Source organism: Gavia stellata, chromosome 4 (genome assembly GCF_030936135.1).
Source record: "Gavia stellata isolate bGavSte3 chromosome 4, bGavSte3.hap2, whole genome shotgun sequence".
In the NCBI taxonomy this organism is placed as follows: Eukaryota; Metazoa; Chordata; class Aves; order Gaviiformes; family Gaviidae; genus Gavia; species Gavia stellata.
Genome location: NC_082597.1, coordinates 43,874,760 through 43,901,353, shown reverse-complemented (window position 1 = coordinate 43,901,353; position 26,594 = coordinate 43,874,760). Strand labels below are relative to the sequence as shown.

The window sequence follows — 26,594 nt, the reverse complement described above, 5'->3', positions numbered from 1 at the left end:
AAAGCAGTTTGCATTGGTAATGACAGCTACTCATGGTCATATGTGCGGTCTGTCACTCTGAGTGCTACTTGGCATTGTGTCCTGCCCCAAACTGGGGGGAGGGAAAGGGACAGGAAAAATCCACAATTGGCAGAAACAAATTCTCTGGAAGGAAGAAGTCTGGCAATGAAATAATTCATCAACTGCTTCCTATGGCAAACCAATAAAACAAGTGCAACTTGACACATGGGCTAAGAGGGAGAACTGGTAACTCACTGGCCCAGCCTCTTTTGGCTGGGCTGGAAGAAGGGCAATTCTGGCAGTGGTTAAACATTAAAAAGTGCAGGCAGTGTGGGTCTTAACCAAGAGATTGTTTTCAGCAATGTCTGCAACAGCCTGCTTCATTCAGCACAATCTCCTGCTGAGAAATGAACACCTTCTTCACCACTGTCATGAGCCATCAGTGTTCCCCAAACAGCAGAGCAGAAAGGGCTTTTGATACTCTGGCTTCAGGCTTGCAAAGCACAATTATTTCTGCTTAGAAAGCAGATTAAATGAACATGTAAGTTCTCATGTTGTGCTTGGGGTTTTGTACAATATTTTATGGCATTAAAACATCTTGTCCTGATTAAATATTTACTTCCTTTCTCCTTTCAAAGAGACAATTATGATCTTTGTTTATAAATGTGGTAGAGCAGAGTTACCCAGTGGTTATCGGATCAGAAAGATGGCAAAGTAAGAGTTCAGGATCTGGGTCTTGGACTGGGATCTCTGCACATTAAATCATACTGATGGTCTTTCTGGGACAACCGATCAGGATTATATGCCTGTAAGCTGTTTTCCCACTCCATTTTACTTTCAGCTTTCAGCCACCGTTACAAACGTACAGCCACAAACCTCAATCATCCCATTGTACCCTTGCAGGGTCCCCTTTATGCCTTTTTCATGTCCTCCGCCTTTTCCATTCTCTCCCAATCCAAAGTGATTGTTTTGGGATAATGGGAAATTTGATGAAATTCTTTTTAAGAAACGGATGCTGCAGAGGAGCACAAGGTGCTATCTAGTGACAACACTTTGGCACTATCTTAAAATTTCATAAAATATTATTTATCAATAACTCAAGAGATTTAACTGTGTGATTTCAGTGACTGGAAGGCTGCAGAGTGTCTGTGTGCATGCACATATACCCTTGCTTGCCAAATCTGCTGCCTGGATTAGGGAGATAGGCTGCCATGCCTGATGAGACCAGACAAGTTACCTAATGAATCCCTTTTTTAACCATGGAGCGCAGAAGAGGGTAGATGACTTCTGTTTTCTGTGGTGAAGATAGCTCTAATTAGTGGGGGAATTAGTAGCAAAGTTGGACTCTGAGTATTGCTGGATAGGGATCAAGAAGACTAGCTGGAGCAGGGCTCATTTTATACTTACAAACCTTGGATATTAAAATTAGTGTTTTCTAGCCTTACCCTTTACTAGATCTTCATTTCAAATTGCATGAATGTTTGCATTTAGAGTTCAAGTTCAGATCCATCTCTAAAAGGCTGTTTTTCTCAATAATGTTTTCAACAATTAGTCCCATTCAATTGCAAAAGTATCTTGTTCTGTCTCTTTTAGCTCTCCGGGATTCAATGTCTTTTAAGATTTATTGTATAAGGAAACCATCCTTAACAGTATTCACTTTCCATGATATATCTTGAAAGAAAATTTATTTACTAGGCAGACTTGAAAATAAAAAGTCCATTGTTAAAATCTACGGTTTTTGTTTTGAAACTAAGTACCAAGAACTCTATTGTAAACAGGATCAACAAAAGGAGAAAGAAAAGGAAAGACAGTGTAGAAAAAGTTACAGAAAGACAGAGAAGTAGCATTCATGCTCAAAAAAATATATACCTTAATCCCTTTTTGGGTAGTGTATTTCTGTCAAGCTGCATGCTGTTAAAACAAAAAAAATCCCTAAGGACATACAGTAAACAGGACTGTTCAGAATTAAAAAATTTAAAGGTCTAGATATGTGTGCATACCAGAAGGTCATTTAATGCTTTTTAATATATCTTTCATGATAAATCCCTGAGTCATTGGAGGGCACAATAGGACATGGGCTGCTGCACATTGATTTTTCATCTAGACATGCTCTGGGCTAGGTCAATAGTAATTTGGAGACTATCCAAGTCAGAAAGAAGTCCTTTCTTACCATTTCTAACCTTCCTACAGCTTCACACTGCAATCTGTGAGAGAATCATATGGTCACAGTATGAATCTTTACTTTTCACAGTTGCCTATGATATGCCAATAGATTTCCAAAAGAAATGAAGGTTGTGGCACCTGCTAAGAGACAGCATGGCCTTGCCAGAAGCCAAATGACAGCTCTGCTTGTAGAAATACATGCTAAATATACAGACCCTTGGCTTTCTGTTACTATAAGTCTCACATAGTAAGGTGATGGTGGGGACAATGAAAAGTGGCACCAGAGCAACATTATTCCATATTCATGCACACATGGTTGCAAGAATGGCTGGTCACCGGAGATCTATGGCTGAAGTTTTCCTAATTTAAACCTAGAAGGGCACCCACTAGCCTTCCTTCAGGTAAGTGCCATTTGGGCACTTCCTCATAAAGGCTTGGTAGATCAGTCCCTGACTAGTGTGGGTTGAATTTGAACTAGTTGTCATCAAGTAGGTGTTGCAATGTTTTTTCCCTTAAGAACATAATTTAGTGTCACCAGATAGATTACATTGCAAAATGGCTTTAGAAAGTTTCTGTATTACATATCATAATCACACCTCTGAGGGCAACAGTAACTTAGGACCCTTCCTACCCAGGAAAACTCTCATGCAATTATTAAAGGTAATTTTCTATTGTGCTGGGGATGCTGCAGGACCCACTGCCACGTAACCTTGATCCAAATAGGTAAAGGCACTGAAAATACTGTTGGCGTTAACAATCCATTACCATTAGGGCTGAGGCTAATGGAAGTAAACCCTTCTTATCACCAGGAAGTTTTATAGGCAATTTTATTGATTTAATCAGGGCCTTGGGAAGAAAGCAAATGGAAGGAGAAACTTAGCAGGATTTCAGCATAGGCCCAGCTATCATGGGCCATGTAAGAATTTTCAGCATTTTGCTCCCAACATAACTAACAGGACCAGGAACGGTTGGTAAAACAAGAACATATATTTGAATGCATGATTCATGTATTTTTTAGTTCCTTATAAAGAAGAATGGGTCCTTTATCTACCTTTATGCACCTCTAAATTTCAAAATAAATAAACATGATCATAATAACAAAACCAGTTTCTTCTGCAAATACTTCAAACATCCTAATGAACAATACATTTTCTAATATTACTTTAACTTGAAGTTCTGTGTATTTCAAAATAATATATAGCACATTATCTAAAAATAAAGGAGCCAATCAGTGTTCCTTTAAAGCAATCCACAAGCCAAAAGTTATAAATCAGTCGGATAAATAGCCTAATAGTGACCATAGGATTTTGCTAAAAAACTTTTAAATTCAGATACTCAAATTAAATAGGGGTGAGTATTCCTCTACATGAGTATGGAGTAATTGCAACTGCATAAAAGTCCATGTAGCATACATTCATTTTGTGTTTTTAAAATCATAGAATCATAGAATTGTTTAGGTTGGAAAAGACATTTAAGAACATTGAGTCCAACCGTAAATTTAACACTGCCAAGTCCACAACTAAATCATGTCCCTAAGCACCTCATCCACACATCTGTTAAATACCTCCAGGTCTTTTAAATACCTCCCTGGGCAGCCTGTTCCAATGTCTGAGAAGCCCTTCAGTTAAGAATTTTTTCCTAATATCCAGCCTAAACTTCCCCTGGTGCAACTTGAGACCATTTCCTCTTGTACTATCACTTGTCACTTGGGAGAAGAGACCAGCACCCACCTCTCTGCAACCCCCTTTCAGGTAGTTGTAGAGAGCGATGAGGTCTCCCCTCAGCCTCCTCTTCTCCAGGCTAAACAACCCCAGTTCCCTCAGCCGCTCCTCATAAGATATTTGCAAAATACTAAATCTTGCAAATATGTCCCTAGATTTCAGATAGTTGCATGAACACATTAACCATGGTTCTACGTAACTATTAATTCAGACCCATAACTGCCCATATCTTTTTAGTATCTGAAAGCATTCCTCCACCAGGAAGCTGGGTATGTTACTTCTACAGAAACTGGACTTCGGTAAATAGAACTGAACTGTAACGTGCAGTGATCCCATGAGGATACCACCAGCCTCACCTCAGTGCTCTCTAAAGATGATTTGAAAAAAAGTCAGTCCTTTCCTGAAAGAAGCAATGCATTCATGGAAAACTGTCTCTTTGGCTCGAAACAAATACCAATATAAAGTGAGGTTGAGAACATTGTAATATTCTTGATGTTTTCCTTTGCCATGTCAATTGCCAAAAGCAGTCTTGCGGGAAGATGCATGCAGATGTAGGCTGAATTTATCAAGCCCACCATATCTCCATCCCCTTTTATTTATTTTGCACTGCTGAAACCATCTGCAAGTTTTCTGGGGTAAATTACAGGAAGCCTTACAGTTCTCAGGTTCCTACCTACCCTTGGTGTTGAGGCTGACTTGGGAAAGGGCCATAATGCCATATTTTTGGGCTGTATCTAACTGTTGCAGAGCTGTTGTTAGGGAATAAAACAAATTATTGCAAACTGAGAAGCAGCTAGGGAGATCTAGAGCAGGCTGGGCCAAGCTGATATGGGTCTTATAAATGAGTTTCTACAAATGGCTGAGCACACAAGAAAATCTGATACATGATGCACTGTTTCACACCTTAAAACCACAACCATCAACTATGACAATAATTTAAAACAGTTGGAAGTCTTGAAGAGCTTAAGTGGATTTCAATGCACTTTCATGGCCCTCAAAACTAAACATCCTTTTAAATAAATCAGAGCAAGCCAGTCATGTAAGTAGAAACTACTTCCACTCTGCTAATCTTAAAATGCAGCCATTATTGCCGATGAAACCACTGTTAATTACTATATTTCTGCATTTTTTATGCATCCCTTGCTGTGTCACTCACACCAAGCAGAAGAAAGACACAAATCTGCAATGCCACAGCAATTAAGGGTTCAAAATAACTATTGGTGATGTGCCCACCTGGAAATCAAAGGAGTGGTATTTCACTAATTAACCCCAGCAGACAGTTTTATTTTAGAGAATAAGTACCTGTATGATTTATTTTAATCCCTCTAAATTGTTGTAAGCTAAAATACAAGTGTCCTCCCACATAGGGAGTTACGCTGCTATAACAACAGAGGTAGACTTGTCTAAATAATTACTGCTAGTGCAAAACCAGCAAAAGTCCTGAGGCAGATGCAAATTTTGCTGAAAAAAGCAAATATTTAGCTAGTATTTACTGAACCCATTTTCTGGTTATTAAAATGCAAAAGAATCTCATTGAATGACGCAAAATTTGGCTGGAGTAAACTTTGACACTGTATCAATACAGCAGTTGTCAGGGAGCTCTGTGTTTATGCCATACCATTGCTTGACGGGTAGCCTGAAGACTGGGTGTGGGCAACATCTGATCATCCTTGGAGGGATGTGTGGGCAAATGTGGCAGACACCTTGCAGACTTGCTGTCTCCATGGCAGGTGACTGCATTCTTGGAGGCAGTTCAAGGGCTACTCTCCTTAGCAGGAAACATAGACGTACCCTGAGATTTTGGTCTCGTATTCTGGGTTCTTTCCAGTTGCATCAAATCTTTCCTAAAACTTGATGTCCCAAAGTCTTCAAGTTAAAGCCTTAACATGAAAAAGTAGAATGGGATAACTACTTTCCAAGACTTACATGTGATGCTTTCATTTTCAAAATACTGGGAAAAAGCTTTGTCCCAGCAGTGGCACTACAATTCCTTAGACACCGTCTCCTTTCTGCAAAATAGCCTCATCATTTTCCATTTGTGTTTGTGCAAATATACCCTGCCCTGTTATATCATGTCAGGCTAATAAACCATTGATCACTAGTCTTTGATAAGTCTTTTCCAACCAGTCAAGCACCTTATTTTATTTGCCTTATTTGCATATGAGAATGTCATTTGCAATAGCACCTAAAGATTTACTAAGTTTAGGATTTATTATTGTATCTACTAATTCCTTTCCTCTACTCACAAAGCCTGTTTTCCTGCAAATGAATTAAATTAGTCTTTTTTAAAAGGCTGTTAATGACTAATCCCATGTTATCTGTTAATTAACCCATTTTGTTTAATATCCTCTGTATCTTTCCAGGAACAGAGGCAAGGTGGCCTTGCCCACAACCCCTGTGTCCTCCAACCCAGCCGTCCTCCTTACTCCTTCCTCAGCACAGACCCTTTGAAACCTCTTCTTCAGTCCTAATGACTGCAGGGCTATTTCAGACTGTGTCCGAAGCAGGGAAGTGAAAAGTTCATCAGGACCAGTAAATGGGAGTCATCTTTAACCTTTTCGTTCCCTCTTAGCATGCTTGCCATTAGTGATGCTTAGCTATCAAATTGCAGTTAATGCTTCAAAGAAGCAAAGCCATGTTTATTTGTATCATCTATTATTAGCTCTCTGTTCTCTTTTAGCTTTCCCTAGGCTTTCTCGGTGTAGAATTTATGTCGCTAGATAATTGTATCTCATTTTGTCCTTCGATCTTTCTGATTTTGTCTCTACATTATATTAGTATATCTCACTATAGAGACTACTCATTCAGGCTTTTGCAAGCTCTAGAGTGACTGAAGAAAAAGAATAAGCCTCTTTGCAGATAATTTCTTATGCCATGCCAGGCTACAACTAGTATTGTCAGAGGCATCTCAAATACAATCTGAGTTTACAAAGGAAAAAGGACATAACCTGTTGCCAAACATATCTAACATTGCAAACCAATGCTTTTGTTGTGAAAAAATACTTTGCTACAAGTAGGTTTTACTGTATAAACCATTTTAGCAATAGCACAGCACTTGTAACAGGCCTTTCAGAAAAATTAATCAGCAAAAACCCTATTGGGCCTTTAATTCAAGAAATTACACCATTTTTCTCTAGGTACCTATATTTGTTTTGAGGCCAGATCAACATGATAAATGGCTCTCTCTGGACTCAATCATAATATCCCCATATGGACAAATCTGCAACTTAAAAATATTGCCAAAGTCAAAGTATTTGGAACCACTGAAATTAAGTCACTGAACAAATACATAAAGCATTAGTAGCGGGGGTTGCTCAGGAGCTTATGCCAAACCATTAACATTTTAAATGTGATGTTTAACATCCTCTGTATAAATATGATATTGGCATAAATTCATACTTTTCCACAACATCCTATTGACCTCACCATTCATATATGTAGCACTAAAAATTATTGAAGGTTTTTATAAGCTAAATATCAGTAATTAACTTTCTAAGAAATACTGTCACATTCAGTTCATGGCACACAATGCAAATTACTATTTCAAATTAAAGATACAATGCAAATTACAAATTACTCATGTATCACTGTATTTTTAACTACTGTTGTTACAATACATTATATTGGTACACACATATGTTTTATAATCTTGTAATTATATTAGTAAGAGGTGTGATTTTAGCTGATATTGTAATACTTATGAATGCAACATAAAAGATTGAAATGTGCTGAGAGTTTCCATCTAGATTTGGCAAAGAGTTGTTTAGGGTTTTGGTTTTGTTCGTTTTTTTTTTTTTTTTTTATTTTAATGTTGATTCACTGAAAGTGAAGTCTTTCCATGGAAAGGATTGGTATGGAAAAATCTCTGGTTTTATATAAAGGGAAAAAAGTTCTTAACACTGTCTGTTTTCCACTTGTATACAAAAAATGTTCTTTTTTCCTTGAAATAATTGTGTGTTTTCTAAACAACTAGGTGTAACCTTTAAAAGTTTAAATATTTCTGACTGACTCAGTATAATTTTCTTTTCTGGATCACAGGTCAGTGAAATATTTGATATTGACTTTTCAGCCCCCATGTGAGATAGGAGTTTCATTTTCAAATCTTGAAGATTTTCACAGGAAAAGGAAATTACTTCCTGCCTAGCAAGGTTTATTTTTTTTCTCTTGCAAAAGACAAATAAATATTTCACACACACACACACACAAATTTAAAAAAATTAAAAAAAAATCATGCTACAACTGTGCCTGGGTGGATGCACCACTTCATAATATAAATTAAATGGTGAAATATCTGCAAGTTAAAAAGATCTTTAACAGAGCAAACAGAGGAAACAGAGGAAACCCCTTTCTTGCCTTTGTTTGTCTGTTCCAGACACTCAGCTGGACTGTGCATAGAGTGAGGGGCTCATCTTATAAACTGTCTCCCTGCCAGTGAAACTGCATTTTAGTAAAGATCTGTGTAATAATTACGATGTAAGAAACAACTTGTCAGGACTGGGCGTTTTAGGCAAGAGTGGTCAGCTGAAGGCAGGGGCCCACCAGCTCTGCCTGTGCTTTGAGCTAATGGAAAGGAAACTGGTGGGGTCCCACTGCTGGAGAAGACTTGTTAGCAAGAGGGCAATGATACAGCTTTGAAGCTGCCAATTGCTGGGACAGCAGGTAGATCCAGTATGCAGGAATCATTAGGTGGCTGTTTAGATTTGCCTTTAATTAGAAAATTTTCCCCTTTTCTCTGGTTGTTCTCCAGAACAAGGGAACCAACATAACTTCTCAAGATAGAAAAAGTGCTTGTAAAACCTTAAAAGGCAGTTGATTGCACATCCAATGCCTTTCAGCTTTCTTTTCTTCCTTCCTTCCTTTTTTTACGTAAAGGACCAAGCTGCTAATTAAACAGTGTCCCGTTAGGAAAATAGGTGGAGGGTTTATTTTTTTGGCTCCTGTCCTTTTGCCTCTCACTGGTTTCGTGGTCACTGTATCTATAGGCAAGCTCACCTTTCCGAAAGAGTAGATCTGACGCTTCCAGTCCTCATGAGCAGGCTCTGAACCTCCTGAGTGCTTGTTGTCAGTCCAGAGAGAGAGCCATGATGGCTAAGAGGAAGGTCAATAGACTCGGAACTGGTGTGAAGGCTAGTCATGGACTGGTAACTTGGTGTGTCCTTACTGCCCGCTGAAGAGCTGCTCAGGTTTGCAGCCCACACAAGACCACCTGATGTGAAAGAGTGCACTGAGGCGGGACTGGAAGCCAAGGAGTGACTTAAGCTTACAACATCTGCATTTAAGTCCGAAGGTTTACTGAAGAGGGGGCTGCTGCTACCACTTTGCCCACCTGCACTGCCCATGCTGCCTGTGCCCGAGGATGGCGATTCCAGGCTGCCTTGCCGTGCCAATGTGGTACTAGGGCTGGGCATTGCCGATGTGGGTTTCACACCTTCAGTACTGGGTGCAGAGGCAGCTTTACCACTTGCCTTGGCACCAAACAACCTAAATGTAAAACAAATAGCTTTAGAGAAACTGATAGCCACATTAAACATTCATGGCGTAACATCCTAAGAGCCAAACTACACATTTTTAATTACCACTACTAAAACCATGCCTACCTAGTTGATCAATCGCATCGCAAAATTAAATTCACTTAACCATATCGCAATAATCAGGGTTTGTTTCATTAGCAACAGCACTCATTCACTCCTGTTCAGATGTGCTCTTTGCACATACAGACCCTCGCAGAGAGAGGTAAAATAAGCACATTTTTGTCTTATTAGTGCATAAACAGATTACACTTTCACCCAAATTCAGGAATTAAACGTTCCCACAGCTAAGTCATTAGCTTTTAAACCCCTCGCTTCTCAAATCAGCTAAAATGATTGCAACAAACACTTGTAAAATCCTTCATAGTTTCATAAACATCTAAGTATTTGTGTAAAATTTCCCCCTCGTTATTTTGCACAGATGGTCAGGTGGTCATCGGTCATGTAGTAACCATTCAGACAGAATAAACTGCACCAGAGCTCAATGAGCTTGGTTTGCCTCCAAGGGCAGTCATGACAGAGGTGTGTTTCACATAATTGCTTCCAGTAATTCTACAGAAGAAAATTCTACAGTGATGATGAAAAAAACCAACCCAAATGCTCTAAAACTGTTGAAATAAAAAGTCACGTGATGGCTTAATGACTTACTGGAAAAATTTTAAGCTGCAGCTCATAAATTAATAAGAAATAAATGCAAAACGTAGCGCGATGTAAAGTAAGCGTGGCTAATAACATAAGAATCCATCTTACATATTACCAAGCCCACAAAAATCAGCTGCAGCTCCCCAGCAGCCTGGAGATGCTGTTTTGGTAATTAGACACAAGAGGGCACTATTGGCTTTTTCGCTAACCGTGCGAGTGCTCCATCCCAATTTGTACTTCATCCAGATTTGTACTTCCAGAAACATTACAATAGGGCATTTCCAATTGAAATTTAGCTTTGCTAATATTTGTGACGAAAGATGTAACAAAGCTGCTAAGATAATGAAACATTTGTAGCTGGAGCTGCCAACAACGTGAAAACAAATACTTTATTATAATCTATAGAGCTCCTCAGTTCTCCGACCAGGCCATGGCATTGCCTGGTCCAGTAACAGAATGCGCCTGAGCGTGGCGTCCTTCTTCCCCTTGGGGGTTTATCGGAGTATTGAGAGGGAACTTCTCATGTGCCTGAACTTAGAATCATAGAATAACTCGAGCTGGAAGGGACCCGTAAGGATCATCGAGTCCAACTTCTTCTAGTCTTTGAACTGTTGTTATGGGATTGTACCTAAAATGCTCAAAGCTCAAGGAACAGCCATTTCAGGTCTGGGAAGGACTTTAGATCTTAGAGAAATAATTGCATTGTGTGAAAAAATATTACCCTTTTATTTTTTTGCATGTGGTTCTATGTTTGTGGCAAAACATGCCCTGAAAAGGCTTTTTGCCCAGTTGTGCAACACATTGACAATCCCTGCTTTATATACTGCAACTTCAGGAAGTCATAGAAAACCACTAACCTTCGAAAGGTGGGGGAGGCGATATCTGGGTATTTGGATCCTGGCTGCCTAAGTCCTGGCGTGCCAGAGGCGCTCGCCGAAGTTGGGCTGGATTTGGGGGAACTGGACAACGAGACGCTCTCGGAATCGGACACGGCCACTTTCTCTTTTTCCTTGTCTGTCTGGTTGATGGTGACGGGGCTGGACCGCCCGGACCCGATCTTGCTTGGCTCTCGCAGTTTGGTGGCAGCAGCACCTGCAGACTTGCTGCTGACGTTAGAGTCGATGCTGCTGGTGCTGGAGCGGTGGCCACCCCTGCCCGGGATCCCGCTGCCACTGGATTTTGATGGGCGAGGCAAACTTCGATACTGCAGAGTCGTCTTCGAGTTCACGTGCAGGACGCCGTCATCCTGGTTCTGGGAACCATCTAAGCTCGTTTTCCGCCCTGCGTTGGACTTCCCACCGATGGCCGAAGATTTTGGCATTTTTCCTAGAGTCGCTGACCCACTTGTGATAGTCGCTCCACTTGTGGTGATTATGGTAGAAGACCCCATCCCAGACTTCTTGAATCCAAAGGACCCTGTAGCAGTTGATCGCCCAATGCCAGAGGGAGGCTTTTTTCCTTCATCACCACTGCTTTTCCCTGCATCCGATGGAGAGCGCTGAATGGAGGTTCCTTTCAGGGGAGTTTTCACTTTTTCTGAAGCTTTTGCATCATCTGTTTTTCCTAAATAGAAATATATTTGATAAGGTTACTTGTGTTTAAGCTGCAATGTCTCAATATCTAATTTTAACACTCAATGTTACAATTTCAAAATGAAAAAATACACAAATAGAAAAATTACCCTAAGGAAACAGACCAATTTGCTCCTTAGTCCCCCATCAGCAGTCAGTAGCAGGTATGATACATTAAAGGTAAGCATTAATTATTAAAAGCTTGAAATTCTCCTGAGAACTTCCAGTTTCATATATAGCTGAGGAGCATAGATGTAGAAAATTATCCTGAATGAACTATAAGCAATAGGGGTTTTTTTTCAGTTAATAGTATTTCTATATGTGAGAATAACATTTGAAAGTAAAACGTGACAAGTAATTAACTTTTCCAGAAGTATGACATGAATTATGCATGTAGAAAGTAGTGGTACTTATTGAGATCTTTGGTTTTCACTGATTACATTTTTTTAGCTTATAACTAAATTTGTTCTGGTCTTAGTTACACAAAATTATCAGAGAGAGATTATGTTGTCACGGTATGAAACTTCTTGAGCTATAACAATAGCAATTACATGAGTTAATAGTCTTTGTCATATCCTTGATATCTTTTCAAGATTTTTGATTTTCTGAGAGGCTGTCTTCAGTACTGCACAGACACATACCTGTATACCAGATATTTCTCCATAATGTTATTGCGACATTCAGAAAGGTTTAAATAAGATATTTTCTTCTACCTTAAAAGAAAGTACCACCTTCTTACTTCTACAAATAACTTCGCAGACAAAGAATGCCATTTCTCTTCTATTCTAATTTGTCTTTAAGCATCTATCATATGCTCCTAATAAGGACCACATATTCAGCATAACAACATTTTTAATTCACTCTTCAAGTGATTATGGAAGTTTTGGAGGTGGGTGGACTAATTTGTCTTAAGGAGCTAAACTGTAATAAAGAGCAACACCTACAAGTCAGAACTAAATCCACTCATGGTTTTATGTGGTGCACATTTTATGCTATGCAAACACATGCGCATGCCAAGATATGGATCAGACTCCTACACAGCGAACACACAGACTATTACTATACGCTTCAAAAATTAAGGCCTCTGTTCTGTGTTGCACAGTGGCTGCCTGCTCGCCTTCAGCAAAACAGAAGATCTGGGAAACTTTGCTTGGTATGCGGTAACCCTTGTAGTATCTACTTTTAGAATCACTATTACAGGGGTGTCATTTCTGCATCCATATGACCACTGATTGCAACAATATTCCTCAGTGATCTTATAGACAGAGGCTGACCAACGTTTAGCAGTTCCAAACTGCAAAGAAATAAAAGAGGGTCACAAAAGATTTGAATTTATTCTGAGGAGTTCTTTGCTAGTTACCTTTACAACTGGGGGTTAATGCATGCTTATGCAGTATTTTGTCAGAACAGGATAAAGGTCTAGAAAATGTCCTATAAAGGGTCAATATTTCCCTAGTAAAATGCTGGATTAAATGGTCTAAATAATGATGTCTTCTGCCAATTCTGGATTTTCTGCTTCAAAGCTAGATTGCAAAAGTGGCTACTACTTCTGAGAAGCCTTTCAGAAGAAGGTAAGAACTCATCTAACACTGAAGAAAGTGTGTAAAAAGATATTTTTTTCAATTTCTTAACAATGGACTATCAAATACCTGCAGTATCTGGAATGTGACAATTCAGCTTTAGTTCAGAAACACTCATTTTGAGTCCCCTGACTTGAATGTTAAACCTTTTTATCTCAGCTTCTAGTCTTTTGCCATTTCTATGCATATGTTCAGTTATCAAAGGCATAGGTTTTCTAGAGAACAAAGATAAGGCAAACATGAGCCCAAAAATACTTTTAAGAATTCCCTAATAGAAGCTGACATCCTCAAATGATAGTAAAACAATATGTAATCACAGTTTATGTTATGGATACATTCATGTATGATTGATAAATTATTAGTATGCTATGTAGCAAACTAACAGTTACAGGGATGAACAAGTTAGTATATTATTACAATCTTGGCTTGTAGTCATTCATGAGACAAACTAGCAATGTGCTTACAGTTCCTCATGTCTGTCACACACTGATAATATCCATTAATTATTTTTAGCCCACTAAAGATTCCTTACTGCTCATAAATGAAGTCTAAGTATAAAGCCTTAATTTTCAGTGCTGTAATCTGAACTACGGAAGTTTCCTACCCGGGGTCTTGAGCGCACTTGTTCCTGCTTTGTGCCTGGATGGAGTTGTTCCTACTTGTGCAGTCATGCCTCTCCTCCAGGATCCGGTCTGTGAAACAGAGAGAGGTGCTTTCTGCCCCCCCTTCTCTGCCTCTTCAGACAGCCCCGAGGGAAGGCCTTTCCACTTGCCACTGCTGTCTATGCTGCTGTCAAAATCTTCTTCTGGTTTCTTCAGCTCTTCAGTGCTGCCCCAAGTTTCGCTGTCTGTAACTGAGCGCTTCTCCGAGTCTGTCTTCAGCTGCAAAAGATTTACACGAGAAATGGTCAGTCGCAGCATCTTCAGCATCTGCTGATTTCTTAAATCACAAGAGGGGAGGAGAACAAGCATACTGATTTATTTGTAGCAAGGGTTGTGGAAACTTTCCTTCTAAAACATTAGTATCCTGGTCCCAGAAGTTTTAAAACATTCCCATTTTGAGAAGAGATTTTTCTTTTTTCTTTTATTTTCAAAAGATTTCAACTCTTTCCTTCATAGACAAACCATAATGAAGTGAAACATAATTTACTGTAATCAGCAGTGGTGATACCCTCACCGCTCCTCAACCCCCTCTGAATTTCACTGCACTGAGAGGTTTTACTAAAATGGGGCAATTCCTAAATATACTACTAAAATCACCTCAGTCTGGTTTCATGCCTTTTCCTACCCAAGTCTTCCACTGACCGAATCAGGAATATTGCTCCAGCAGCACTGAGTATGTTGTGCCTCTACTGAGCAAGGATAACTTCTTCAGCAAAATTACCAGTGCTACAGCTGATGGCTGTTCTACTGGTTTGTCTCCACTGAAACGAATTGTTTCCAACAAGAAACTCACTCTGGCTATATCAGCTAGCAGACCAGCTAGCAGAGAGACTTACGCAAGCACTACCCACCAGCGGGGTGAAGGTAACTGGCTGGGGTCACGCTTGCTCCAAAACCCAGACCCATGTGGAAGATGCCCCAGTGAGGACCTAACACCCCTGCGGCATCTGCTTTCCCTGGTGCGTGCTGATAAGGGTGTGCTGCAAGGAGCAGCCCAACAAGACAGACAATGTAGAAGCTGTGAAAGCAGCTTAAATAGAAACGTTGGAGACTGACCCTACACTCTGTGTTTGACAAGACTCACGTTCTTTGCGCTGACAGGCTGTTCATTGTAGCTCTTCCTCCAGCATTTCCCTGCAGCCTCCTGGCCTCAGCCTCGAGCCTTATTTGCACATCATCACCTCACCAGTCCCATTTACCTCTACCCCTCTTTAACAGCAAAATGTGGTGCTGCTCTCAGGTATCACTCTTCGTTACTTTTGTCTGATGTAACCACAGCCCTATCCTCATACAGCCAGCCGAAGTGGGGCTGCAAACTGGGTCGCATTCAGGGGAGGGCTATTTATTATTCTGTGTTGCCACAACTCCTTCTCCACAGAGACCCCGCTGTGGCTGTTTCCTAGGCACTGCTGTCATAAGTAGGATTAATACTGATCAGATGACTGACAGAATAATCGGTTGCTGTTTACATATTTGCCATTTGAGGCATACAAAATGCAGAAGCTCTCTGCACTTCTGTAATTTGTATGTATGTGCTTTGGAGACGCTAGCACAGATTTTGGGTAAGGGCTGATGGGAAAAGAGCACAAGAAAACATCTACACAAATATTGCAAAAGAGTTTTCATTAGTGTTATTGTTACAACATGTGTAATGCTCCCAGAACTTTTCTCATAAATGAATGGTTATACACACATCGCTATACATTTTTAAAGCAAACTGCATCATTTCCAAGAAATTACAAGTATGATACTTTCTAAAAGCCTCTCTTCACCATTATGGGATCCAAAAAGCGATGTTAATCCTCTTTTAATAAGAAAACATCAACAAAATATGCAATTTCTGCCTCAGGCTATAGCCAGTTTGCATTGTTCTGATCACTTAAAAAGACTGCAAAAGGGGTCTCTGTATTGCATGAGTCTGTCTTACACCTGGAGAACAGCTGGCAAAATACTTATATATTCTGCTCATCTCAGCTTCTGACTGAGATTGCAGGCTAGCATGGAGTACAGTGTGTTCTGATTAATCTGCCTGGTAAAGGCAGACCTGACAAAGGTCTGTTCCTAGCCTTCATAACATAAAGCAACTCTGGCAGGAAAGCAACATTTGAACATGTGTTACATCTCTGTCTATCACTGAACAATTTGCAATTAATATCTGGTTGAGCAGGTAGAACATGAGATCACTCGAATGAAAAAACTGCAAAGAGTTAAATAGGCAGCCTGAGATTTTGCAATCATAACGATGATGATGCAGGTGATGATGCAGGTGAATAAGTAAACCAGGACTAGCTGGCCATCACTGTTGATGTGAAAGGGAAGAGGCTGATCTCCAGTTAGCAACCATGGGAGACTCTGATGGGGTGGGAAAGGTAATGGTAAGGGCTGAAGGATGCTGGCATCTGTGCAAGTACCTTTGCATGGGTATGACATGCGTCTGAAATCTGTCCTGCTGCAGATTAAGGTAATTTTCATTCCCAAAGTAACTTTATTTCCCCATTGTCTGGAGGAAATGACAGATATGTGTTCTTCTCCTGTTGACAACGTCTGCCGCAATGTACGTCTACAAAACAGATCTCTGAATTGCAAGCACTGGCTGCCTGCAGGAGTCTAAATGGAATTGGGAATGTCAGTCTTGTGTCCTGAATACTTGAGATCAAATCACTGGAGGCAACAACTCTTCCCCTATGCTGAGTGTTCAGTCTTGAAGTTCCCTGCTTGTAAACAGGAGATGACATGGCACTAACTCTTCTGGGTTTTTTTTCTTTTTTTTGGGGAACTGACTCCTGCAAGCATTCTGTACTGTCTTTTTCATTACTTGCAATTTTGAGGGGAGCTGAGAAGAAGTACTGGGATAGCTGGCACAAAGGCTTTATATATACACACATATATATGTATTACCTATATAGCTTGTGGCTGTACGCTGCTCAGAACTCTATTTTGACTATGCATTGTCAGCTTGTGGGCCCATGGGACACTTTCATTCCTGGAATTAATTGGGGAGAAGAGGAGCTCTGCCACCTGTGGGTTCCTTCCTTCCGCCTCTTTTCTCCCAGTGGAGAGACCAGGGAAAGGACAGTACAGTCCATTTATTTCTTCCCTGGTATGTGTCAGCTCATGAAAGAGGAAAACTATCTTATTTTAAACTGTGCTATCTGTTGAAAGAGATACTTCAATGGGATGAAGTGAGTAGAAATCCACTCACCACGGATCCAGTCATATGGTGGTTTTTTGTGTTAGGGTGCAGCAGGGGCCAGGGGCTGTCTGGGGCTGGGACCAGTGGGGGCTCCCCCAGGGTGGGCAGAGCAGGGTCTGGCCAGCTGGCATCTTCAGCAGTGGGATGTGCCCTGGGAGCAGGGCATCTGAGGTGTCAGCCCACGGGCCAGGGTTGGGTCAACGGGGTCCATGGGCTTCTTGCACACAACTGTGGTGGAGGACTTTGTAAAATATGAATATTTCATTTATTTCAGAGGCATTTATATTAAACTTTTTTCTTTGTTATTCTGCATGCTTGTGGGGTGTTGCAAGAAACGGCAATGAAAAGCTACTCACCTGGGTATGAGTGTTCTTCCTTGAAGAGGCAGTTATATTCGAATAAGAGCTGACAGATGAGGTGGTATTCAAATCATCTGTGCTGAGGTTGTCAAGAGTGTCACTGAGGCCACTACTAACTGAGCTGCTGTCATCCCAGCTGCAGAGAAAGGAGCATATCTACTTTACATGCTGTGTGTCAATAGGCAGAAAGCATCTCAAAATCAATAGATGTGATTACTTATTCTTCAGTAGGTTTACCAGAAAATTTTCAGTAATATTTCCTAATGTGCAATGAATATTAGTTTTCAGACTTTTTAATTAATTATTCACTCATTGTCAAGCGGTTTCTTGTTCAATTAATGAAAGACCCAGGTGCCTTTTAAAAAAATTAACATCAGGTCTAAGCAAGCACTACTGTAAGTCATTAAAACAGGTTGTTTCATGCTTCATTGCAATGACATTCAGTACACTGGCAGGAAAATCCATTAAACCTACCTGGTATTGCTAGCCAAAGCATTATTAATAGCTTGGAGAACAGCTGATGGATTTCCAGGCTACAGAAAAATAAAAGGAGTATCTCTTCTGCAGCCTGATCAACTGTCAGCAGTAAGCCAGTATTTCCAAAAATTTTATTTTCTTGTCTTCAGCCTTTGTCTAGTGGGTGCAGTGTCATCAAAATAGGACTCCTTGACAATACAGTCACCAGAGTTGGCAGAGAACACATGTCTCAAGAAACAGAGGCTGTCAGCTCTTCTGCTTTAGGAGATTGAGGCAGAGGATGCAAATGAGAGAAAAGCTACTTTTATAGAAATGTTGTTTACCTACTCTCACAAAAGCCTTGCTTTTGCATGGAAGGGAGGTTCATCTGTGTTTCTCAGACCCTTCTCTACACAATTGCTTCTCCATGGTGTTACATTATGACTCTTAGGTTATTGCCATACACAACAGTATACTCCCAGTTTTGCTGCATCTCCACCTGTTAATCTTGTTTTGGATTATTCCCAGGCCACAGAGTTTGAAAAATATTCACCTTATCACTTTCAGTGAGATTCATCTCCTATAGTTTTAGCTATATAAAAGTTAGGTAACTCATTTAAGCTATCTATCTAGGTGCCCTCTCTAACCAGTACAAAGAAGCAGTCTTCTCTGGGAGGTAATTCATCCTGGCTTAAAATGTCTCAGGTTTGTGGGATGATCTGTTCACTGAAAGTGCCTCTTTATGTCATTCCCTCTCCTAGAGAGGAGATGGCTGATAAAGCCTGTTCTGGACACATAACTCCTGGAGAGAACTGCCTTTTACAGAAAATCTAGAATTCAATCCCACAAGTCAAGTTAAAGCTCAGTACTATTGATACTAGTCATTCAGAGCAAACAAGGAAAATATCTGTGAATCCTTATTTTACACGTGGTGTTTTGGGAGATTAAATTAACTTGTCCACTTCTTCATGGAAGACTTTAGAAAGTCGTAACAGCAGTGACAACAAACTGGATAGTACAAAATGTGCGCTGATGCACTAGTCTTGTATCACAGCAACTGCAGCAAGCATTGTTGCTGTTTTGCAAAAGGTAGAAAATGTCATCAGTAAGCCCGCTCAATGACAAGATAAACATATTTCAGAGGGCAAGAGTTTATTACAGTGCTGCAATTTCCACCATTGAGTACAATTACTACAAATGCTACAAATAAATATGTCTTCTGCAACATTTCCAGGTAATACAGACATGAGTGATTTAATAATAAAATTTAATATCTAAGCAATTATAATATCATACCTTATAGGCTGCCCACGTTCATCTAAGAACCATCTCTGAAGCACTAGTCATTTACACTTTCTGTATTTTTCACTGTCTAATGTGATATGGAATTTCGTTGATGCTAAAAGCCATTATTCAAATGCTATGTATCACATGGGAATATACCTTGTATAACAGTGTTAAGACTGAGAACCTTAAAGACTGATAAAAACATAAATAATATTAAATGTGGTTAGGTTTTAGAAAAGATAATATACCGTCATTAAAAGATACTTTAAAAAAAGGAAAAAAAAATCATAAGCCAGATCCAAAATGAGATATATTGGGTACTTTAACAAGCAACGTGAACTTTTAATGTATGAATGACATTCATGTCAATTAATACTTGACCATCAGTTTTCTGAGTCTGCCCTAAGAGCCTGGGGACAAAGATCAATGTTTCATTCTGTTTCACCATGTTTGTTTGTTATTTTATTCTATTTTAATTTTGGTACTTCATTTCATGCTCATTTTTTTGTGTAAGAATATTCACATTTTCTAAATTCTGAAATAGTTTAGCTGATTCACAAAATATAAAAATGTTCTCTACAGCTGAAGTTTTCAGGCAAAAATAACTATGATCATGTTTCCTTTCTATTATGGCTTCTCTGTGGTGTTTCACACTCATCACACCTCACTCACCAGAGGATTATTAGTGGGTTCTGGGAACACTCATGGCCACCTTGTAAGGTATATAGAAGACTATTTTGACACCTCCACTACTGACCTTTCAGAGTCATCACTATATTTGTCTGGATTTTTTTTTCTTATGACAGGTGCTCAATATGTTTTCTAAATTTGGAGGCTTTCATATTTCTGCTAATAGTCAGTATGCCTTTAAAAAACAGGAATATCCAAAATCTCTTTCTTTCCTGTAAGGCATTTTTCTAAGGACTATTAGAGAAACTGATTCCTACTTACACAATGTTTTGTATCAACCTTTTGAAAATGCATAGTAAAAATGGAAAACTCCAACAAAACAGACTGTATCATCCACCCTTTTGGCAGTGAAGATTGTTGTCCTGTGCTTATTTCAGTGCATTGTCCAGTGTTGTTTTAAGTTGTTCAATGCAGCTAAATCTTTTATCTTTCAGCACTTTTTCCACCTTTTCAGCCCTCTTTCCCCATGTTTGGATAGTATAGTTGCTATCAGATGAGTTAACATAATTTTTGGATAATGAAGATGCCACATTTATAATTTGGAAAAATTCTTGATGATTCATATTCGTTTCTCCTTTAAACTAGCAAAGGTATAACAAACAAATCTGGTAAAATTAGATATGCATCACCTTGAGACTGAAACCCCATTCTTGGGAGTCTGAAGCAAATTCTCACTGTAATTTTTGTTCTTGTTCCTCCTACCACTCATCAAAACAATATTAATTGTCAAACTGTACCTAAGGGACTTAATATAGCCTTTTAGTATACTGGCTAAGAGTCATCTTTCATTTTCATTTTATCTTTCATTTACTTTTTTCTTTTTCATGCATCCTACAGAGTTTATGATGGGTCAGGTTATACTGCTGCTTATTAATGCCTGACACCACTTCCCTTTGTAAAACCACATTTTAGCTACTTATAACTTTGGCAAAATCTGCTTTTTTTTCTTGTTGGGTGTCAGCCTCAGGTCAATTTCTTTAAAAGGAAATGTCAGCAAATGCAGTTCAGCTATCTGGGAGAGTGAGGCTAAGAGAAAAATGCCTTGTTTTGACAAGTTCTGGCAACCTTTTCTTTGAGAAACCCCTAGATCCCAAGAGGAACTGAAGAACGTTAAAATTCAGCAAGCCATAATCTTCACATTAAGGATGTGCATTTTGCTTTTTCTAAGAGAAATCCTCTCAGACCTGGATAATTTATAGATCTCTTCAAAAGCACTGTTTGCATATGTCTGCCAAGATTTTTTTCAGCTAACTGGGCAAAGGTTCCTCCCTACCCAGCAGCTCAGCTCAGCCTGCTGTGTACTGCCTGGTTCTGTGTTCAAATCAACAAATGGAGAGCAAACAAACAGCCCAGAAGTCATTACTCTCATTGTGAATGTACATAACAACACCGTTTTTGATAACACAACCACATACTATTTTTTCTGTAGAAACACTTCATTAATTTAGTGCTTATAAAAGGTCTGCTCTAGGGAGAATCTGAGTTTTGCATTAAAGCAAGCTGCTTTCTCTCATTTTTCAAAGAAGTTGAAAAACTCCTGTAACAAAAGGGACTATATGAAGCATGATTTAAGCCCTGGGTGTACCAGACTCCCTGCAACCTGCAAGATATTAGATCACTGCTTTAACCAACATTTTTAACAAGCTGGACACCAATAAAGAGCTTCTTATTTTCTTTAGAGCTTAGCATCTGACTTGCAAAGATGTAATGCATGCAAATGTGTGCTTTGAACCTACAGTTTTCTGCAGGGGTATCTTAAAATTCAGGTTACCAGCAACTCAAACTGCATGTAAAAAACCAACAGCTATTTTTGGTCTTACTATTGCTGTACCTCAGCTTTCCATCTGTAAAATGGACACAATACATGCACAAATGAGTTTGAAAACAGTCTCTGATAAATGTGGATACTCAGACACTACACTAAAAAGCACCTTAAAAGAGCCCTTTTCTCTTTAGAAAACTGTTTGAATGGTGTATGATAAATAAAATAAGGGGCTGCACATGATAAATAACATAAGGGGCAGCACATGATAAATAACAAGGAATATACAAAATGCCGAATAACTGCTTTAAAACTGAATGCCCTCAATCTACACATTATATAAAATAAGGACTGTAGAGACTGGGGGCTGTGGTTGACCAAACCATGGTTGCCTGTAAATGTATGTGCGCAAGAAATCTGAATTAAGTTTACACACGAAAAGCTTTTGTTACTTCTGAGTGCTTTTACAACCTCATTAAGTTCTTTTCACACAGCATGAGTAACATTCAGCTTTATCAACTTTATAATTCTGATAATTATTCCATCACTTCAGTCATACACAGGACTGAATCTGAGCAGTGAAGCTGTATTGCAGTAGGAAGGCCCATTCACATTGGGAGCTAGAAAAAGTGTGCCCAACCATGTGATAGGCACCTGGGGTGGCTTCCCTCATGTCCCCTGGTTAGACTTACGTCCCCTGTGTTACAACCTTCATCCAGAAAAATACCTCATGCTCTTTGAGTTTGCCCAGGCTCTTCGCAGTAACATTACCGATATTCTTTCTGCTTAGATCTGTGTTTTTCTTTGATGCACTAGGTGTACTTATGAGATTATTTGCACTAGCTAAAACTCATCCTCTAATTCTAGCCTGCATCTTTCAAATCTGAACAGTTCTTGCCCGTTTTGAAGCAAGAAATAACACTTCTGCTCGAGAAGACTTCCACATTGTCTCTAATTGCCCAAGGTGGCTATGAATATTTTACACATCCCAGTGCTCCACAAATTGCTCAAAATGCTACAAGCAAAGTTCCAACTCCTTGATCATATCAAATACTCCATGAAGGTGAGGAAACCACAACTTGCTATCTAGACAATTGGTTAGTGGCCACTATAACTCTTTGTCTCGCTGTCATTAGTGTGCGTTAGTACTGAAAAGATCTCTCCATAATAATCCTCTCATTGACCTTTCTACCACATAGTTGTTCTAGAAATAGCAAGGTGTCTGAAGTCAAAATACCCAGTGCTTAACATCAGTATGTAGAGCTGAACAAAGATTAGAAACGTATTCCCACAAGTATTCCCTCAAATGGAAAGATAAATTGCACTCGGCTGTGCTCATGACACTTTTGTGCTTGCTTTCCACAAGTATTTGGTTTTCTTTGCTTGAAAACAATCCACTTCTGAGTTCACATGCTGAAGTATATGAACCAAATGAGGAATATTTTGCATGGGATAAGACATTATTCCACTCAGCAGGTGGGCAAGCAACAGAGCTCTAGGGCCAAGATGCAATGAAACACGCCAGATAAAACTTGATTGTACCCTACATAATGAAGACCTGCAAAAATATGCAACAAATTTTCTAGATGTTTTGCATGATGGCTGAAGAATACAAAATGCACTGCAATGGGAGAGCAACGAATCCTGAAGGTACATGACAAGAGGAAGTGGTACCAACAATCTGTGTTAGCTCCATGGATACCTAAAATATTTTCCTTTCACAGTACTTTTTTCAGAAAATCAAAGCAGCCTCTAATTGTAGACAAGACATGGCGGAGCGCCCAACCACAATGATTGTTCCTTCCACTCTTCCTGTTTCTATTTTAGGCATTTTCCTACAAGCCCTTAAACTTGCCAGCTCACTGAAGTCCACGATACTGATAAGCTGGGTCAATGCCTGGAATTTGTTTCAACATTGGCGTACTTCATTGTTTTTTGAGACCACCTCCAGCCAAAGTGGCCTAAGTATGCAAATGAAAACGCTTTTCCAAAGTGGATCATCAGACACATGAAGGCAGCAAGACTCCAATCAATGTGCTATCGAGTCTGATGGAAAAGTATGGTACCTTCAATGCATCCAGCCTTTGGCACAGTTTGACAAGTTGCTGGCATTTTTTCTTTTGTTCATTACCCATTTTTGCAAGCAGAAGCAGGAACTACAGCTTGCGGAATACAGCTCTAGAAAACAAAACCAAAACCTTTTCTCTTAAAGCATTCATTTAATCAGAATAACTGTTCTATCTAGGGAGGTTTGTAACTCTGAATAAAAAATAGCACTCTATTTGTCACATACTTGGTACTGCACATGAAGGGCTTTAGACCACAGTAGTAGACCTACGATCCTTGCATGTCTTGCTAAGGAATGAGAAATCCTTAGTCACGTTCTTGCTAATGCCAGTGGAACTCACACAACCCCAGGGACTTGTGTATGTTTAGCAAAACAACCTTTACTTGCTTTTTGTAGCAACTCTGAGCTTTCAAAATATGAAAACACTTTTAAACACTTCTAATCCTTCATCACCATAGCGGGTACATACAGGGCAGTGCCCATGTGTATTTCTGCTGCTGGGGTCTTAGAGGACAAATGAGATAACCGAGATCATGACAAAAGAGTAACATTTGGGGCTAAGCAGAAACTTCCGAGTATGTGTTTGAGGATCTACAAAGCCATACTAAGCGCAGATCAAAGATGAGCAGTGAGGTGTTATCCCTTCCTCTAGCTGCACACAGCTGGCTGTTTTATGTTTCCATGAACAATTGTGTAGAGACATCCAGAGGCTCTAAGAGAGGGACATGGACACCTGCATCATCTGAGGATTCATTAACATAAAACTTAGTACACCTTTCCTTACTCTACTCATACAAGTAAAGCCCTGCCAGAGGAAGATAGGACTCATTGACCTTCAGTCTGTGCTTAAGCTAGTCCCACACACATAAAATCCATAAAACAGGGAACGCAATGCATAAATCAGACTCCACAACGCACTCCATGAAGGTGGATGTTGCTTCTCTACAGCACACCAGCGAAGTGAACGCAGTCCAGGCTGCTGCCATGAACCATCATCTCTGACACCCATATTTCAGGACACGTTTCAGGAGAGTAAGGCAGGATTCAGACTAAAATAAAGACTTTACAGCTAGTCCCCAACTGACTTTTGAGAAGAGAATTGATCTCTTAGCTCATTAAGAAGAAAAGATAAGAAAATAATTGGACTGTTTTACTCAAAGCAACTCCTCATTAGCATGCCAATGTATCAGCTAGCAAACTTTCTCCTTCAAGGTTCAATTCATCATGAATTAATCCATTCTAAATCTTTTACTGTGAGCTCAGCTGCTCATTTTTCATAAAACAGCTACACTGACCCTTCACAGACAGATTCAAGATGGCACAGAGTTCATAAAATCAATACTTTGTTTCAATCTACAGACTGTGAGAGCCAAAGCCCAGGCCCTGAATCAAACCAGAAACTTGCAGGGGCTATAAATTTCATTATAGCTATTTTATCCTCATAGCTAAATGAAAACATAGCCAGTCGGACTCATACTTCACCACCTTTTCCTCAGCAAGTGTAATGCATTACCTGTCACAGCCAAACAAGGCAACCACTGAAGCGTTAATCCTGAATTGCTTTGAGGTCACAGATAGAAAATCACGCCATGTACATTTCAAAATGGATTCATTCAGCATATTCTAAGGAAAATTGTTTACAATTAAAAAGAATAGCAATGCATTTATGCATCTGCTTTCATGCAGTATCACTTTGGGAGAATTTTTTATTTGAATTTGAAATATTTTTATAAGAAGATCCACTTAGAAAATTATATCCTGCTACAGAAATTACTTCTAGCCCAAGAGCACAGTTAAAGCAAAATGCATTTTTGCAAGGTCAATGTATTTCCATATTTCTTCTTCCAAGCATTTAATAAGTGCTTTAAGAAATAATTTGGTTTTAGAGCCTGCAGGAAAAAAAAAAAAAAGAACTGATGGAAGATTTACATTTCTTGTGATAATTATACATACCTTGTAAAACCTGCATACCCACACCTCAGGATCTGAATAAGTCTTTGCCAGAACCCCTTCTGGTTTCCACTTATTTCTGAATACAATGCTTAATCTGACATGATAGTGACAGCAGAAAGTCATTAACTAGCTCTAAATTCATAACAGAATGTATCAACAATCAGAAGAAGGAACTTTGCAAAATGGAATTTAGGCAAGTGTTACTTGAATAAAATAATAAATATCCAACTAGAAAAGATATTTTGTTCCTGGAATGCACAGTTCTTTTTTTTTTGCACAAGGCAGATAAACAGCATCCATTTTTAATTACATTTCAAACCGTCTATGGAAATAGTAATATATGGGCTGAAGCAAGATGTAAGGAAGTAATTCCATCGAGAACGGTTAACAATATCATAACAAACCAAGGGAGAAAATCTTTTGATGGAATTATCTTGCTGCTGCTGTTTGTTGTGCTTTTAATACACTGTTTGGGTCCAAGAGATGTTTAAATTTTTCAAATGCAGATTCAAACAAGTTAATTAATATCAGTTGAATGGACATAAATAAACAAATTACAGTGCCTATACAGTTCTTCAGAAGATACAAAAACATTATAAGAATTTATTCCTTGTTACTTCATCACTTTAAAAAGTAAAAATGTCATTCTTCACTTTGTATGTGGTCAATTCGCATCCCCAAAAGTGAACAGAGAAATGAGATCCCACAAGCATAAAGAAACATCTCATGAGTTCCACATTTGTATTTGAAGGAAAACCGTATTGAAACCAGCACCTTAAATACCTAGAGATTAGTATCTGCCATTCACGTCTGCAAACTGCCAGTCACAGCTTCAGCTGGGAGGGAGGTACTGAAAAATCAAAGCTCTTTACTCAAACTTGTCTTTACAGCATACGAAGAAACCAAACAGACCCTCCTGATAATTGTTCAGAGAACTCTTCCCAGTAATTATTTGCCTG

At 39.3% G+C, this 26,594-nt stretch overlaps 1 protein-coding gene across 2 annotated transcripts in view; it reads right to left on the bottom strand.

Moving 5' to 3' along the window:
* Positions 1-26,594, bottom strand: part of NAV3 (neuron navigator 3) — a 271,050-nt gene that overhangs the window by 47,903 nt on the left and 196,553 nt on the right. For both annotated transcript variants that reach the window (XM_059815937.1, XM_059815938.1), the window contains exons 13-17: positions 17,417-17,555; positions 13,810-14,080; positions 10,912-11,617; positions 8,877-9,365; positions 1,870-1,911 (exon numbers count right to left, since the gene is read on the bottom strand). In XM_059815937.1, the coding sequence (XP_059671920.1) occupies positions 1,870-1,911; positions 8,877-9,365; positions 10,912-11,617; positions 13,810-14,080; positions 17,417-17,555 (1,647 nt within the window). The remainder of the gene's footprint in view (positions 1-1,869; positions 1,912-8,876; positions 9,366-10,911; positions 11,618-13,809; positions 14,081-17,416; positions 17,556-26,594) is intronic.